We start from the raw sequence: 18083 nt of genomic DNA, 5'->3' as shown, positions 1-18083 counted from the left end.
GGGTTCATTATTTTACAATGGGACCATGAAAGTGCAAATTTCATAGCAATCTGTCTGTCAGATTTTGTCATTTCAGTCCAACGGTGTTGCTCAAGGAAAGGGATCACCACTCTGGGAACTACAAATATCTATGGGCCAAATACAAGGTCAAGTGCATAGTTTTAACTGGTAGTCTTACACAAAAGCTCAGGCGGTCACCACAATAATTTGGAATCAAATATCCATGCCAATTTACATGGCTGGCTGCTTAGCATTCATAATGATCAACAAGTGTCTACAGCCATGCTAGCGCCTCTGTGAGGCTGTACTTAAGTACGGCTAAATACTAACATCAGCATGCTAACATGCGCACAATGACAATATTAACATGCTGATGTTTAGCAAGTACATTAAGCTTGTTTAACATTTGCTGATTAGCCCAAACACAAAGTATAGCTGAGGATGGTGGTAATGTCATTAGTTTTGCAGGTTTTTTCTGTCAAAATTTTGGACAAAATAAAATTTTCAACCCAATGATGGCACTAGATGGAAAGTTAAGGGGTTTGCAAAATGATTACTGAGGAGATAAAAATCTGTACTAAAGTTGTTGAGGGATTTTGTGCCAATTCACCTAATAAGTGTTGAGATATTTCATTGGATAAGTGAAAACTATGGCCTGCGACGGCAACAGAGGAAAGTCAGGGGATCTTCAAAGTCTAGGAATGATCCGACCTGTAAAACCTCTCATCGTAACTGGTCCAACAGTTGTTGAGATACTTCAGTCTGAACCAAAGTGGAAGACCGACCGACAGACATAGCCATCCCTAGAGGTATGATGTTAGCGTGCATGGCTAATGAAAATAATATTGTGTGGCCATACCAGACATACGATACTATTAATGAAGAGTAAATTGGTTCTTTTTTTCTTTTCCTTTTTTACTTCACCAAGTCCTCAATGATCTCTGTCTAACAATGACAAACACCTCATTCCTGGTCTCTCTTTCTGACTACAATGTCACAAAAAAATGCGTCTCCCATGTTGGAACATTTTCAGTCATCATTAGCAATCTTTACCAGCACAAGGAGACGTCATCTGAGTGCTTGATGGAGCCCTGCAGTGAAGTCCAGGCAGAGGAGACTGGACTGGAGAAGCAACAAGGGGACGAAGCAGAGAAGGAGGAAGTGGAGGTTCCCTGTGGGGACAATCAGCCTGCAGGAAGCTATGAGCAGGACGAGCAAGAAGGAAAACGGCCGTCGTCACCTGACCATAGTGGCATGCAAAAAGCAACATCAGAAAGTGGCCTAGAGCAGGTCCACAGAGAGGAGACACAGACTCAGAAAGCAAGAGAGGTGTTTTCCGACATGTCTGTCAACCAGGAAAGCCGGGATAGAGGGTCAGGTGTGTGTGCGGGAAGGTGGGACGTCAAGTGTGATATAATTTGTTATTCTTGACATATGTTGATCCTTTAGCATTACAAAATACAATTTATCAACACGATTTACATGTACATAGTGATAGAGCTTATGTGTTTGTCTGAGTAGGAGTGACATGTGTCACATGATTTCTGTGCATGTAAACGTATAAGGTGCAGGCCTGGTGAAGCGATACATTCAGAGGTCCTTCCCCAGTGCCTTGCCGACCTGCTCCTACCCAGACGGGGACCGGCAGCGGCAGGCAGAGGAGCCCCGGGGTCCTGGGCCTTTCTACTTCTTTGGAGGAGCCAATGGGGCTGAAATGTATGTAGAGAAATATAAAATAAAGGACCAATAATCCGTTGGATTGTAGATATTTCTAAAATGTGATCACATAGCAATTGAAGTTTAATTGAAGAATAAAAAGTTTAAGAAAAGTGATGATTTCAATTTTAGATATTTACTTTCATGCTATCAAAAAACGTTATTCACCTGCTGTATATTTTGTTTTGGGCCCCCTATTATTCAAACCCTAGTTTTAGCCCTGACCTCTGGATTGTTGTGCGATAAAAGCAGAAAGTTTCTTTTGGGACTTTTCCTTTAGAGTGAGCAGTTACTGTGAGAGCAGAGGATGGAAGAGGATTTACAACAAGCACAAGAAGGATTTTAAACTCAAGTGGTGTGAGACCAAATCACCAGCCAACTACCGTAACTTCAGAGAAGGTCCAGTGCTATAATGATTACAAGACATAATCTAAATACTGTATTTGACTGTAAACTATGAAAAAGTACCACAATGCTACCTTTCTATTAGTAGAAAAGAGGTTTATTGCCATCCATTCTCTGAAAGAAAACTCAAAATCTGCATGTGTTGTTCCCAGGTGAACAGTTGGTGTACCAGATTCCCAACAACAAGGTGCTCACCACTAAAATCGGCCTCCTCAGCAGTCTGCGGGAGTATGAGCGAGTCAGCAGCAAAGTGAACCACGGTCGAGGACTCAGGTTGTATGTATCAAAAACAGAGAGATATAACAGCTATTTCCTTTGCAAAATGCATAGTTGTGTCACAATCTCCTAGCAACAATCTGGTACCATCATGGAGGTTCAATAGAGGCCCAGCCCTGTAAATACTGATTAAAAAAACATATCAGCCCGTGACACTGTTTAATAAACACAGCCAACCGGCCTCATCAGAAATCAGGCCTTCAGTTAGAATCCTACGAGCTTGGTATTAAGCATTATGTGTGTCAGTTATATAAACTATAATTATTGATTGTAAATTAATACAGTTTCACAACCTAACTATTTTAATCAGCACGTGAAATATCTGGTGAAAAAAAAAAATTCCTATACATAGTCATATACAAAATAAGATGTTAAAAGTTCAGACAAACCATTTAATCATAAAGTACAGTCTAATAGTAACCATCCATAAAAAATTCCCACGTACCCTGTGGAGGTTTTGATCACTAATTGTGCGTGCACGCATGTTTGTATGTCATGTGCATGTACTAGGACAAACATGTACGCTCACACGGCAATAAATATTCTTGTTAATGGTTTAGCTGGTGGCCGAAACGTGCCAAGACATGTTACAATGCTCCAGCATATTTTCAATATATGATAATTGTTTTTATAATTCTGATTCTGATTGTTAATGCCTCCTGCTCTAATGGTCACATGGACTCATGTGTCTGGAAATAAAAGTTTAATAATAATGGCAGGTGTAAACAGCTGAAGACACACAACCATTCATTTGTGCACCATTTTCCTTTTTTGTACCTCACAGGAGGCTGAAAATGGAGGAGTTTATTCCCACTACTTTCCGCATGGATGTGAGGGAAGAGAGGGAGGCTTTCTTTGCCCAGCAGGAGGGTAAAATGCCCAAACCCCCCCCCCCCCCCCCCCCCCCCACATCAACCTCTAGTACAGCACAACGACATCAGTAGCATCCTAATGCAATAACAACACAACACTGGTTTAACTGATTTGTGTTTATTTAGACGGCTCCAGTTTTAAAATGAGATTAATCCAACTTGACTTGTTATTCATCCAGTAATGCAACAAAGAATAGTTTGTGCTTGGCAGTGTTAAGACAACAGTTGCCTTGGTGATTGTTTAATCAAGAGGCTGAGGACGTTGGAAAATAATGCACTTCACCTCCCATAAGGCCCTGATTAAATCACCAGGGGAACATGCTGTTGCCATAGAGACGAGTCAGCAGAGGACAGGTCTGAGACACAAACACAAGCAGAGACGCTGAACTGGAATTGGATGTGGATCTGCTTCAGAACTGGACAGGACTGAGGCAAAAAAAATATATTTAATATTAAAACTGAAAACATTTTTAGGACCGAAGAGGACACAAACCCCTGGTTTCTGTATTGTTTGTAGGAGTACTGAACAGACACACAGCATTATGATAAGTGGTGTGCAGGTTCTGACAAACATGGTTATCACTATGTAAACAGGAGAAAGACACAGCTGGTTTAGAGCTCTGGGTGACAGATAAATCAGTGGAAAAAAAGACAAAAGCAAAGAACAGATCAGAACACAAAAACTGAACACACTGTGTGTATAATCTGAAAAAGCATCATCTGTGTCAGTGGTGGAAGAAATATTAATAATTGGTAAAATACCTCAAAGTGAGAATATACAAGTCCTGCTTTAATAAGTATAGCTGAGAAAGTACTCATTATACGGTATGATAGCCTCTGTCAGGGTTATATTATACATATAGTCTTTAATTACAACTGATGCATCAACATGTAAGCAGAATTTAAATGTTGTAGTTCCTTTCCACTGTTAATTTACACGTGGGATTTTTAATTTCATTTTTTGGGATTCGAACATTCAAATAAAGTGGCGGAGAGTACACATGGTGTCCTTAAGATTTCAGAAACGGCGCTCTTTGTCATTCATGAAATAAAGAAGTTTTTATAACGAAAGAAAGACACAACAATAGAACAAATATAGAACAGGACACCACAGAACACAACAGAAAAATATAGAAGAGTGCAGACGTGAGAAGTCTCCTTCACACTGTCTCTAAACAGAGAAGGACTTGATATTTCCTACCTCTATGTCATAAGTTGTTGATTTACCTGATGTACCTTTATGATTGTTACCAGGTGTGAGCAACAATGAGAATCAAATGTGGATCTGTAAGCCCACGGGTCTGAACCAAGGCAGAGGGATCTTTCTGATGAAGAGCCAGGAGGACGTAGCCGCCTTCAGACTGAAGCTGCAGCACACGGAAGGCAGCCAGGCCAACAAGAAGATGCACCAACGACAGCCTCAGGCTCGCATTGTCCAACAGTGGGTGAACATACGTAACTCTGGGGTTGTTAGAATTAATATCATGTCATATGTTATGTCTCCAACCAGGCAACATCTTCTCGACGAATGACAAATTAGCCTTTTCCTATGGAAACGTTGATGTGGCTGTTGAAATTGGAGGTGAACTGACATTTTGCCCTCAGTTACATTCGGAGGCCACTGCTCCTGAAAGGGAAAAAGTTTGACGTTCGCTCTTATCTTCTGATCGCCTGCACTGCACCTTACATGGTCTTCTTTCGCCATGGATATGTGCGACTGACCTGTGACCTCTACGACCCCAGTTCCAACAACCTGTCTGCCCACCTGACAAATCAGGTACAGCTCAATCCTGTTCGAACTCTGCCAAACATATACAGAGTTAAATAGCAGGTCAGAGTTTACAATTTTTTTGTCTAAAATAGGAGTCGTGCCCATATTTTACTTGCTGTAATCACGCCTTCTGTTCATACTGGCCATTAAATGTGCTTTCAATGTAAGTGAAAGCTGTGCAAAAATGTATTCCAATATTTATCTAAAGCTCATGAAATTCAGCAGTCAGAATTAAACATAAGTAGATATTTTTCAAACTTTGGAAGATATTCCCTTCTTTGCAGTTGCTGTGTGATAATTATCTTTAGTGAAAAGCTGAACAATCCCCACACACTGCTTGTTTATTTCATTCTGTTTATTCTACGCAGACATAATTGCAATGATAAAGTGGTCTGGGGACTGAAATCACTTATCCATAAATCATTTATGGAGTTTAAAGGCATTCTGTCAGTATTTCACACATGCCATGTAAACTTCCATTTAACACAAATTAAAAAGGTCAAAATCATTCATCATAATATTAGAGATATTTGCATCCCATCCTCCATTATTTACAGAGGGGTTGAATAGATCAAGCATTTAGCTGTGGCATCAACTGGGGGTGACTGTGGCTAAGTAGAGAGCAGAGCTGCCTTTCAATCAGAGGGGTGGCGGTTCGATCCCCGGCTCCTGCTCTACTAGTCTTATGTCATTGACTTACTGAATTGTAAGTCGCTTTGGATAAAAGCATCTGCTAAATGACTGTAATGTAATGTAATGTAACTGGCTCTGTGCTCCTGCTGACTGCTTCATGTGTATCTGGTCCCCCCTGCTGTCCACCTCCAGTACATGCAGAAGAAGAACCCTCTGTACAGCCAGTTGAAGGAGGACACTGTCTGGTCCATGGAGAGCTTCAACACCTACGTCAATGACAGGTTTCGGGTTGCCAAGGGTCTGCCCAGGGACTGGGTGCTGGGTGCCTTTGCAGTGAGTACTGTGGTGTATTGTAGCTCTCGGGGACCAATTACCAATATAATGATGGTTGTTGGCATTTGCAGCTAATTGAGATTGGGGTTAGGCTTCGATGACCTCACTCCTGTCTGAGCATACATCATCCTATTACAGTACAACAAACGGTACAATGTACACATTTGAATTATTTTTTGTTTGCTCCTGTTGGAGAGAAACCTCAAACATTTAATGGGTTATAGTGACACTTTGAAGTGCATACAACAAACCACCAATGTGGCTGTTTGGAGGAACAGAAACCTGCTATTGAATCACAAGTTTAAGTCTATATACAAGTCCAACTGATAACTGTCATACTGTGCACACTGCGAGGAAAAAAAATAAAAAATCTGTTATTAAAGTCATCTCTGTAGAACTGAAAAGCGTATGCCATTAGAATTACTTGAAAGATGTTTAATGACATACCAATTGTACACATAATGGCTTTTAGGATCATATCATTGAAGAGTGATGAGTTGAATTTCCAGTAGCTTATTATTCAGGTCATAAGCTACAATATAAAAGATAAGTTACATTGTATAAAATAAATAAGAAATAATCTAAATAAACATAATTGATTAATAATGCTAATCCTGTTGTCTCCCCGTCCTTGCGAAGACTAATGTTAGTTTGCTGTATGTGAGGCAGGTGAGCATTAGACCCCATTAAATAATAAGTCAATACACTGCAGACATGTCCAATTGCAATTTAAACAAACCTGAGCTTTCAAAATTTCTTGCTGTTCAGTGACTGTCAGACGTCTTCCCTTTAAAATATACGGCGTACAGGAGTGAGCTTTCCCCCATGCCACAGTCAACAATCTAAAGCCTAACAAAGTCTTGCATCAGTTTGAAGTTTTATGGCATAGCTGCAAAATTGTTTCGCCCTTTTTTTGATCAGTTCATTCTTGTCGATCTGGGGAGCATGACAGCTCGCCATGACTGATCATAGCTGCTATGCTAGTGCTATATTGTGTGTGAGGAGAATAATGCTTTTTTGCCCAAGTGCTATGTGCATGCTCCTTTGTTTACAAACAACGGTTAACCATGTAAACACACCAGCAAAAACCGCCACAGATCAGCATACAGGGATGGTTCGTGGCACAAAGATTGGCTAACATAAACTGAAGATTATAAGATAGCAGCGGGGGTTTTTTCAGTTTGGTTGACATTTGCGTTTTCTTGCCCTAAAATAACTGATGACTGTAAATTCGGATTGTACAGATCCAGAAAAAGAGGTGAAATGACGCCCTTTATTTCCTTGGAGCTGTTGGCACTAATCAATATATTTCGACATACTCTACTGAGAAAGAAATGATCCAATCATTTAAAAAGACAAATTAATCATTGAAGAAATGCAACTACAAATTTTCAGATAGCGGGGATTGTCCTCTAACCTCAATCCCCAGTTCGATCCCCAGCACTTCCTGTTTGCATGTTAAAGTGCGATTGAGAGGACGCTGTTCCCTGGCAGCAGCCCGTTGTTCCGAAATGCTCAGGATGGGTTAAGTGCAGAGATCAAATATCATGTAAGTATATGATGTATTGATTGAATGAAAAGTTTGTTTGCTTTTCCTTCCCATGCATCAGAAGCGCATGCAGCAGATAATGACCCAGTGTTTCTTGGCAGTCAAATCCAAGTTTGACTGCCGACTGGGCTTCTTTGACTTGATTGGCTGCGACTTTTTGGTTGATGAGGACTTCAAGGTGGGTGATGTGTCATTGAATATCTTGATGGCTGTCAGTTTTCAACATGTGTTAACCTTTGCATGTTTTTGGACTAATCATGTCTTCATGTCTATAATAGGTTTGGCTGTTGGAGATGAACTGTAATCCAGCTCTCCATACCAATTGTGAAGTGCTGAAGGAGGTGATACCCAGCACTGTTGTGGAGTCGCTGGGTGAGCTAACGTTATTACATTTATGTACATAAGTACCTTTTATATTCAGGTTCAGGTAGATGTTTAAATCAATTTAACACCACGCTCCAAAGAAAAATGTCACCTTGTTTCACTGCATGCATGGTACAATAATTTTTTCCTTTATTAAATATGTTACTTTCCTAATTTGTTTGCTCAACAGGATGATGTGTGATACCACCCAACATGTTTTTATCTACTTTCCTCCATTCTCTAGATTTAACTCTGGAGATCTTCAACAAGTGTCGTCTCAATCAGAGGATTCTTCCTTTGGCCAGTCAGAGGAATTTTGTGCTGCTTTACAACAGAGTTTTTCCTCCTGATTTAGTGCTGGCCTGCAGCAAGAGCAACACAGACAGTGAATTCAACAAGAAAGCCACCAAAAAGACTGAACCAAAAAGATGTAAGTCAGGGACAGAGGGCAAAATTGTGCTTTCATCATCTCTTGATAGTGTGAATGTCTCAGCAAGTGTGGAAGGAAGAGGTAGTGCAATGTCTTGCCAGTGTCCCACCACCTCCACCGCCCGCTCACTTTTCCATCAAAACTCTCCATCAGTGCAGGGACCTTCACATTTACACCGCACCTGCAAAAGCATTCAGAATGTTAGGAATAAGAATCCCAGGTCTCGGGTTGATCTCAAGCTGAGCAAATGTACTTTGCATCATTATTCAAAAGCTGCAGATAACGTGAAGGACTCTAAGGCTCAGCAGAAGACTATAATTTGGTCGCTATTGTCACCAGGGATCACTGTCTGTGGCTTTCCAGAGACAACGACACCATTCCCTCCTCATGGACCTCCGCTCTGTGGAAAAGAATGTGAAGAACAGCTCAGACATGACAAAAACAACTCTATTTATCAGACAGAAGAGGACCTGTAATGCGTTATATGCAAACATAAATTCTGTAAATCCTGCTAGTTGTCATTATGAATATTCTCAGTGTGTTTACCTTGATCTGTGGCTCAAACTGTGCCGTGTTAGGTTTTTGAATTTGAGGGAATTGGAAGTCCTTACAAAGTCATTGGACCTCATTCACAAACTCTCTGTCTAAATGTACAAATGAGTTATGGTAAAATCCAGGATTCATCAATATTTTCTTACTTTTTCTGCGAACAAATTTAGAATTGCCTCAGACCATGCATATGCACAAATGATGAAGGCCCGGCTGGCTGTCTTAATGTTAACACACACCTTTTAAATAAATTCACATCTTATTAAAACTGCATTAATTAACAAAGGCTTCAATAGACAATAAAGACAATATTAAAAAACTCTTTTTAATTATTTTTTTATTTCGCGCACTGCTAATAATATTAGTGTAGCCAGATCTGTATTTGCAACTGTGCAGAAGAATAGAAATAACAGAAAGATGTTGATGATGATGTAGAAATCAAATGGTTAAGAATAAAGCTTCTATTAACTACAACCCTAATACAATTACAAAATAAGTTACCTCTGGGTGAAAGTCCTGTCTGTTTGTCCAATAATTGCAGCGAGTCCCTCATCTCTGGCTGGAAGATCAGATGATCCTTGTCCTCCTCCACCTGTTTCCTTATTTTTTCCCTGGTCACTGAATTCTTTTTTTGCATAAACTATGATATCAAACCATCTAGTTACTATATGGTCTGATATCATAGTTTATGAGTCTCAACGGGTTTAAGTTCTAACATCAAATCAGGGACAACACTCAGACTGGACAACACTCAGACTGGACAATGCCGTGACCTGTCAATTGTCTTATTTTACTGAACAAAATTCACAAACTGAACATCATGGTGTATTGAAGAACACTTGAATATTGCGATTGAGACGATAAACTCATGTTAGCAATGTTTACTGAGGTAATAAATCAAGTGAGAAGAAGGATCAATTTTCTCATAGACTTTTATAGAAAGTCAGTTTGTCATAGATTTGTTGTAATATTATTTAGTTTGGTGTGAAACCAATCAGTGAAATCCTCCTCTCGTCTCGCACAATGCACGTCACCGTTACCTTGGCTTGCTAGCTAGCCAGGTAACTTAGCTATACTGTATCCATGCACAAATGTAACGTTATCTTATCCGATGTGTTTTATCCAGCGACATTTGAACAGTAATGTGACACTTAGCTTGAGCAAAAAAGTCAGTAACTACAAATCTGAACTGAACACAGTGATTCGAATCAGCTAAGGACCTGCAATGTTGCACACATTAAAGGACTGGATTGTTAGTTTGCCTTTAGAAGAGATGTGCTGAGTTTGAAAGTTATGAGATTACCGTGTCATATCATAATTTCATTTTGATATTGTGCAGTGACTCAAATTTTTCAATTGTCTATTTAGACCAACAGTATTTACCTGACAATACTCTTTTATCTGGACCATCTGTGCCTCTCCAGTGTTGGTAAGTTATATATGATCATTTTGAAATAAACTAGAGCAGTGTTATGAAAATTATAATAATGATCCATTAATTCATTAATCAATCAATTAATTAATTAATTAATTAATTAATTAACGAAAACCAAAAAGATATTCAATTATCACTTGCACAATATTTATTGTAAATAAAATGTCATACATTGTCAGATTTTTGGAATTATATTAGAAATATTATGTTTTTACTCTAAAAACATATATGGAAAGTTTGTCGTACATTTATTTAATTGTCCTACTCAGTAAATAAACAGTATACATACAGGACATACAGTTTAATTTGTCTATGTGACAAATTAAATACCTGAAAGCTTTTAGGATTATTATTTCTCGTTCAGCCTGAACCGTCTGTGTCCTTGATTTGTGAGCAGATGCAAAGAGCTGCTGACAGCTTCCTGAGTGTGTGAGGAGCTTCCCAAACCCACCAGCACAGAAGAAGCAGACGGAGACAAACCACATCCTCTGTGCCGGAGGGGATGCTCCTCATCCTTTCGGCTGGTGGGTGGAGCAGGTGGTGTCAGGGTGGAGGGGCAGGGAGGACTCACTGGGTCTCAAACTCACTGGGTTGCTGAGAGTGGTTCAGTGGTCTGTGGCGGGTCTGGGTCTTCCTGGGATGATGGTTTGGTTGACGTTCACTCTCAGCTTCCCCAGGAGTGAAACAAAAACACAGAGGAGTCCTGCCCTGTGAGACACAAACACAAGAGATGAATACTTTTAACTCAACTATACAACCTTTACATTGTTGTGTTGAATCTGGCCTCCAATGATGGAATCTTATTACTGATACTTCTGTAATCTTGGTGAGGGATTACTTACTCAGCCCACTGAAAGAAAGGAGACCGCCGCTCTCCATCTGGTTCTGTGGTCCTCCATCCTTCTCATCGGGTCCTGTAGTCCTCCATCCTTCTCATCTGGTCCTGTAGTCCTCCATCCTTCTCATCGGGTCCTGTAGTCTTCCATCCTTCTCATCTGGTCCTGTAGTCCTCCATCCTTCTCATCTGGTCCTGTAGTCCTCCATCCTTCTCATCTGGTCCTCAGAGACGTGCGGTCAGGGGAGGCATGTGAGGCAGAGCCTACTGATCTGTGCTATAAATGTAATTTCTGTATGATTCCAATCATTTCAAGCATTTTTATAATCAAAATCGCTGAATTTGTGCATGTCCTGTTCAAACAGCGAGGAGACACGCGAGGTGAGGCAGCGACGAGCTGTACCTCATCTCAGATTGTGAATCCCTCACTAACTGGGTTGAGTGCATGTCTTTTGCTTTCTCATTGTTTGTCACCACTGTAATATTTGTAGACACTTTTATTATATGTCCTTTCTTTCCATAGAATAGGTAATGTATTTCACGTCTGTGACATTAAACCGCAGTGAAAAAGCACAGAGGGGAGGCAAACACTACCTCTACCTCAATGAAGGGGGCGTGCGAGAGCCCACGGGTCGGGTTTATGCTTGTTCTGTCATTGCTCTTCTTTTACACTTTTCTTCTCATATTTTGCTTTGACCGCAAAAATGTAAGATTCAATATCTAAGCTTAAAAATGTCTAAAAAAACAGGGACCAAATCAACAGCAATTCAACGTCGGACAGGTAAAGTAACCTTTTATGTGTTTGTTGTTCTCTTTATGATTGTTACACAGATTATCGTGGGATCTCACGATTTTCACGAGTGGCCCGCGAGCGCTCCACTTCTGAAACACTCCCGGTGGGGCAGGTCGCGGTGCACACGCTCCCAGTGGAATCAAATATGTACCTTACCTATGTGTATGTAAAGAATGCTGATATGAAATATGAAAAACAACCAGTAGTCAATGTGCAAGCTGCTAATTGAATGGTGATTCAAGCTACTCTATTGGGTTCATATATTTGTAAATCTGACTTATGTAGTGTGCAGTCAGTGCCTCACCAGCCACGAACCTCAACGCACGTCACTGCTGGTTCTGTAGTCCTCCATCCTTCTCATCGGGTCCATCCTTCTCATCTGGTCCTGTAGTCCTCCATCCTTCTCATCTGGTCCGGAGTAAACACCTCTTCTCTGTTGTCAAGGAAATCCTGGACGTTGAGTCTTCCACGTTGCTTTTTAAGAGGAGGTTGGTGCGGTGTGTAAAATCGTGGAGGTCTGTTACTGAACAACAAGGGTCAACTTCATCTTCATTTTCATCATCTTCTTCCTCCTCTTCCTCCTCTTCATCCTCAAACATGGAGTCATACCCGGAATCTTCGCTCTCCCAGTCAGACCCTCCTCGTCAGAGAGGAGCCAGGGAAGCCACTCACCTTCACCCACAATGTCAAACCCGACCTGACCTTTACCCACAACAGCAATCTCAACCTCACCTTCCTCTTCCTTATCAGAAGAGTAGTAGTTTGGGAGATTATCTTCATCAATGTTGAGGATCCTGAACACTTCAGGGAGGCCGTCTTGTGCAGGACGTTCCATGATGTTGTTCACACCAGCTGAGACGGAAAAATGTAAACTGTAAGGATTTCTCATAACATGAAATATTTCTGGATGACATTGAGCAATAATCAAAGATAAAATTTGAAAAACACGCCAGCATATCCATAAACGAACTATGACCGTACTACACGTGTCACCAACACACAAGAGGCTGTCTTATATTTTAACAGTAATGTGCCTCTGTTTGTTTGAACAGATTAGGGAATGAGAATCAATTAATGCTGCCTTCATGTGACACTTAATGATGAACATTATTATTATTATTTGTTAATGTTGGGGAATTTTATTTTCCAAAGATGGATGGTTTGATGATATATATATCAAAAGTATATTCAAATGTTTGGTTGAAGAGTGTGACTCATACTGAAGATTAAAAATCAAGAATTTCGTGATAAGAAACTAAACCTAATTGAAAATATAAAGCTGCTTTTTGGTTCATTTTTTAATTACTTTAGTGACAGAAAACAGAAAACAAAACAACAAAGTCAATAATGATTACAATAATAATAATAATAACAGTAATGCATATTATTATTAGTGTCGTTATTTATATTGTTCTCAGTATTACTACTATTATTTGTGTATGTCCAAAACAACTGTGTAAGGTTAATAATAATAAAAAAGCTTTTTATCATAAGTTGCACATGAAGAGGCTTCATAATTATTGTAAGAGGAGAAGAGGTGATGGCTGCACGCATTTACTCACGGCTTTTTCCAGACAGCTGCGTTCTCGTGAGCTCTGGTCAAAGACATTGTAAGGACTTCAATGTTTGTGTGAACAAAACGATCAACGATTTGCAATAAACTTTGTGAACGTATTTAGTATGCATTGAACTATGCGAGTCATGACGCACAGTCAAACATGGCTACATTAATCCAACATGACCACAGTAACCTCTTTAGTTTATAACTCAGTATCACATCTCATATCATATCACCATCTCCTCACAGCGCGTGGAGGACATGGTGATATAATGTACGCAACACTCGCACATGCAGTCCCGTACAGTTACAACCCGTTAAGCCCTAAGCCTATTTGTAGGCCTCTCCTCGATTTTTGCAACCCATAGTAAAGAGAGTGATTTTCGTCTAAATATAAGGTGTATTTTAATAGTTTTTATATTGTAGAAAGCTGACCTTTATGAAATTTGTTCTGATTTGTAAATATCAGTATATATGTTACTGGTTAAGAGAACATTAAGATGGAACACAGCACAAATTGAAATTCTTTATCTCCGATTTAAAATTAAACCAATTTTGATAAGATATTTTTTTTGAATGTTGTAGTTGAAAGCTCAAACCTCTCCCAGATCATAGCCCAATGGGTTGAGAGTCTCTCTGCACAATGTTTTCTTTGATAAAGTGAAGCATTCAAGAGCTAGAGAGATTAGAGTGCTGAGATTTTAGCCAAGGTCAACCAAAATGTCATTTGGTTCCAGCTGTTCCATTGTAATTTTATATAGTATATAATTATATATTTCACTTCTTTTATGACTAATAGTGTTCAATCTATCATATGCAGCAGTTTGGCATCATTTAGAGAGCCTGGATCCTCTCTGAGCCTGTTTATGTCTGTCACCCATGGGATTTTCTCATCTGGCTTCCACTCCAGGTCTCCTAGCTCAGCCTATGGTTGGTTGATTTCAGTCAATGGACCCGCCTTAGAAGCGTCTGAGTCCTGGCTATCTAACAAACGCCTCGTGATTTTGATAGACAGACGCGTTAGCCAGTAGGGAGTAAATCCGTGGCGCGTCACCTGAAACGTGCGTAAAAGATCGCCGTGGGGGGATGGGTCCCTTTGTTAGACGGGCCCTTGTTTCTGCACGGGGACATTTCAGAGATGCACCAAAAATACGTAGAAATATTGTTGACGGAAATAAGCGGAGATATACAGCAGAACAACGAAAAGGTAAGGAGCTTTGGATGATTTTGAAGGATATTACGCATTGTGTTTCTGGTGTTTGTTTGCTCACAGCCTTGTGAGGGTTTACCAGAGAGACGATCTGATGGTAGTTCTGGAATCTGTGTCGAATGCTCGTGCTTTTTGCTATCTCGGTTGCCTATGCTAACCGTTAGCTTTGTTATGCTAACTCGGAGAAGAGCGAGTTATGGCTAGAAATACGTGATTTTGTGATAAATCTTTTATTTGCGTACACTATTTGTGTAGAATGGTGTTTGGAGTGTGTAAGAATGTCTTAGATTGTTTGTTTTAAGAAGATTTGGAATTTTTTGGGGGATTTTATTTTATTTTTTTCATATTCATAAATACATGCATAAATGGACATTTTTGGAAGGTAAATGCTACAGCGGACCCGAATTCGGGTTGCTCTCTTGTCCCTCGAAAACATTTTTTGCTATACTTTTTTCATCACTTTATCGACATGCTATACTATGAATTATGTATGACTTTTTTCAACATACGATACTATGAATTAATCAGGACTTTTTAAAAAATACTATACTATGACTTTTTGACATTCTATACTATGACCATTTCATGACTTTTTACAATTTACTATACTATGACTTTTTTCGACAACCTACACAAAGACTTTTTGGATGACTTTTTTTGACTGACTATGACATTTTTGGACATCCTATAGTTACTTTTTTGTGACTTTATTGATATGCTATACATTACTATGACTATTTTTGACATACTATACTATGACTTTCTTATGACTTATTTTGACAAACTGAAGTATTTTCAGTTCATGAAAAGTCAATTGTAACATTTTGGTTGCTTAAAAATGTCTTTCATTGGGTTGTACTTAACCCCACCCTATCATTCTGATTGCAGAAAAACGAGATTGTGACGGCAAAAATTTAAAACTCGAGGCTTGAAAACCAGTGACTACGCCTACTTTTTAATAAATATTAGAGGCTGATTAGGGTGATTAGGGTGAAAATAATGAAATACATGCATATGCACGCACTGAAACAAGCACATGTGCATTTCTGCATTTACAAATGGTGCAAGTAGAACATAACAATCATGATTTGTAACAGAGTTAAGACACTTTCCACACATATTTTTTTTCCGGCAGATTTGTGAACAGCTGATCACTAGTTAGAGCTGAAACAGAAAAAGTAACAGAAAAACCACTGGCCTGATTCTCATGAAACTTGATGGAAAGATGTAACATGGGCCAAGGAGTTTTGGACTGGATTTGAATCATGGATCGGATATAGGCATTATTTTTCACTTGTGGAAATTACCTTGAGCAGAGGTTTACCCTCTCCGAGTGCTTTACTAGTTATTTGATATTTGATGTATAATTTAAGTAATTTAAGTAATTTCCTGAACAAGTGAATATTTGCTGGCATTTGATAGTCTGAATATCTTAGAGTTTTGGACTGCTGGACGGACAAATAAAGTATATCAAATATGGTTGCTTGGGCTTTGGAAAATTGCGTTGAAAGAACTAACTATTAATATACAACATGAAGAACAGATGAATTAATAATTACAGTTACTTGCAGTTCACTTGACACGCCTGAGAGGCATAAGCAATATTCTAGAACACCTGAGGTGTTCTAGATGCGCGTGACGTCGTTATAAGAGAGCGCACAGACCAGAGGAGACCTCAGAAGACCACAGGACAGCAAGGCAGGAGGACTGAACCGGACTCATTCTCAGCTACAGCTTGGACGTTTTTGCAGGATGGATTTTCAGCTCCTTGGACAGGAGGAGAAAAGGCTCGTCAGCTTCTCAGTAGGCTAAGGAAGTCTCCACTAAAAGGTTTTCACCCACCCACCTTACATGGAGTGAGTTAGTTGCTTAACTTTTCCCACCGGTGTCCTATAGTTAACTTAGCTATCATTTTAGTCAACTTAACTGGTAGTTGAAAACCTTTTAGCAACTGACGGTATAGACTAGCAAACTGGTAATATAGTTTAGCTTAGCTTAGTAGCATTATTTTAGGCTCACAACTTTTACAGCATGTCTTAAAGTAACAAAGTGTAGGATTTAGAGTGATTTATTGGCAGAAATGGAATTTAATACTCATAACTATAACTATTTTTTGAACTATTTCCTATTATTAATGTATAATCGAAACTACAAAAAATAATTGTGTTTTCTTCACACAAACAAAACTCTGCCCACTAGCCTCTTTAAATGCATTGATATGTAAAAAGATGATAGAAAACGTTTGAAAACCCTAAAACAATCGAACCCTAACCTCAAAAATCCCTAAACCATTGAAACTTGCAAAAATCCCAAACTATGATAATACATTTAATAATTTAAGATACTAAACAATGCAAGACTTAAAAATCCCAAACTCTGTCATCACGTTAAAAACTTAATCAACAATTTGACAACCTAAAAATAACTAAAAAGTGGAAAGTTAATGAACATTTAAAATGGAAACTCAAAATACCTAAACCATGCATTGGAACATGATACCTCCAAAATCTTAATCAAAGTCTTAGGGCTGGTAAGCAGTTTTAAGTCAACCTTTTAAGCCCTACGCCCCCGATTCCGGGTCCGCTGTAGCATTTACCGTCCAAAAATGACCATTTGCATGTAATTATGAATATGAAAAAAATTAAAAAAAAAAAATCAAAAAAAAATTCAAAATCTGCTTAAAACAAACAATCCAAGACATTCTTACACACTCCAAACACCATTCTACACAAATAGTGTACGCAAATAAAAGATTTATCACAAAATCACGTATTTCTAGCCATAAGTCGCTCTTCTCCGAGTTAGCATAACAAAGCTAACGGTTAGCATAGGCAACCGAAATATCAAACAGCACGAGCATTCGACACAGATTCCAGAACTACTATCAGATTGTCCCTCCGGTAAACCCTCACAAGGCTGTGAGCAAACAAACACCAGAAACACAATGCGTAATATCCTTCAAAATCATCCAAAGCTCCTTACCTTTTCGTTGTTCTGCTGTATATCTCCACTTATTTCCGTCAACAATATTTCTACGTATTTCCGGTGCGTCTCTTAAATGTCCCCGCGGAGAAACAAGGGCCCGTCTAACAAAGGTACCGTGTGGGGGATGGGTGTGAATTCCGACGAGGTTGTGCGCACGGTTCAGGTGACGCGCCACTGTTTTACTCCCTACTGGCTAACGCGTCTGTCAAAATCACGATGTGTTTGTTAGATAGCCAGGACTCAGACGCTTCTAAGGCGGGTCCATTGACTGAAATCGACCAACCACAGGCTGAGCTAGGAGACCTGGAGTGGAAGCCAGATGAGAAAATCCCATGGATGACAGACATAAACAGGCTCAGAGAGGATCCAG

The 18083-nt window shown here is 39.5% G+C and overlaps 1 protein-coding gene and 1 long non-coding RNA gene across 6 annotated transcripts; one reads left to right on the top strand and one right to left on the bottom strand.

The window, feature by feature from the left end:
* The first annotated feature begins 346 nt into the window (after positions 1-346).
* Positions 347-9189, top strand: ttll10 (tubulin tyrosine ligase-like family, member 10). Of its 2 annotated transcripts, none has more exons than XM_068732856.1 (11): positions 347-1378; positions 1566-1716; positions 1997-2115; positions 2274-2397; positions 3182-3267; positions 4524-4710; positions 4875-5046; positions 5866-6006; positions 7617-7733; positions 7834-7927; positions 8163-9189. In XM_068732856.1, exons 1-11 carry the CDS (start codon positions 952-954, stop codon positions 8822-8824), a joined length of 2280 nt encoding a protein of 759 aa, XP_068588957.1. In that variant the 5' UTR covers positions 347-951; the 3' UTR covers positions 8825-9189. The 2 variants fall into 2 exon arrangements, with proteins under 2 accessions (XP_068588957.1, XP_068588958.1); XM_068732857.1 differs by having other exon boundaries at positions 8109-8249.
* A 30-nt stretch (positions 9190-9219) lies between these two features.
* Positions 9220-17739, bottom strand: LOC137889171 (uncharacterized). 4 transcript variants are annotated; one of them, XR_011105208.1, is made up of 6 exons: positions 17711-17739; positions 14573-16495; positions 13523-13555; positions 12276-12812; positions 11175-11444; positions 9220-11040 (listed from the first exon to the last, which is right to left on the bottom strand). It is a non-coding gene; the product is annotated as an uncharacterized lncRNA (long non-coding RNA). The 4 variants fall into 4 exon arrangements; XR_011105207.1 differs by having other exon boundaries at positions 13523-16495; XR_011105209.1 differs by lacking the exon at positions 13523-13555 and having other exon boundaries at positions 16393-16495.
* Between the last annotated feature and the right edge of the window lie 344 nt (positions 17740-18083).

Source organism: Cebidichthys violaceus, unplaced genomic scaffold (assembly GCF_023349555.1).
Source record: "Cebidichthys violaceus isolate CVI_PGR_0920_01 unplaced genomic scaffold, fCebVio1.0.p SCAF_6, whole genome shotgun sequence".
Taxonomy (NCBI): Eukaryota; Metazoa; Chordata; class Actinopteri; order Perciformes; family Stichaeidae; genus Cebidichthys; species Cebidichthys violaceus.
The sequence above is the reverse complement of the archived record's forward strand: the minus strand, read 5'-3'. Positions and strand labels throughout refer to the sequence as shown.

Excerpts from the sequence above, each read along its gene's own strand:
- ttll10 (XM_068732856.1), top strand. The coding sequence starts at position 952 with ATGACAAACACCTCATTCCTGGTCTCTCTTTCTGACTACAATGTCACA. Across the intron at positions 3,268-4,523 it reads TTTCTTTGCCCAGCAGGAGG|GTGTGAGCAACAATGAGAAT; the intron begins GTAAAATGCCCA and ends GATTGTTACCAG. Across the intron at positions 5,047-5,865 it reads CTGCCCACCTGACAAATCAG|TACATGCAGAAGAAGAACCC; the intron begins GTACAGCTCAAT and ends GTCCACCTCCAG.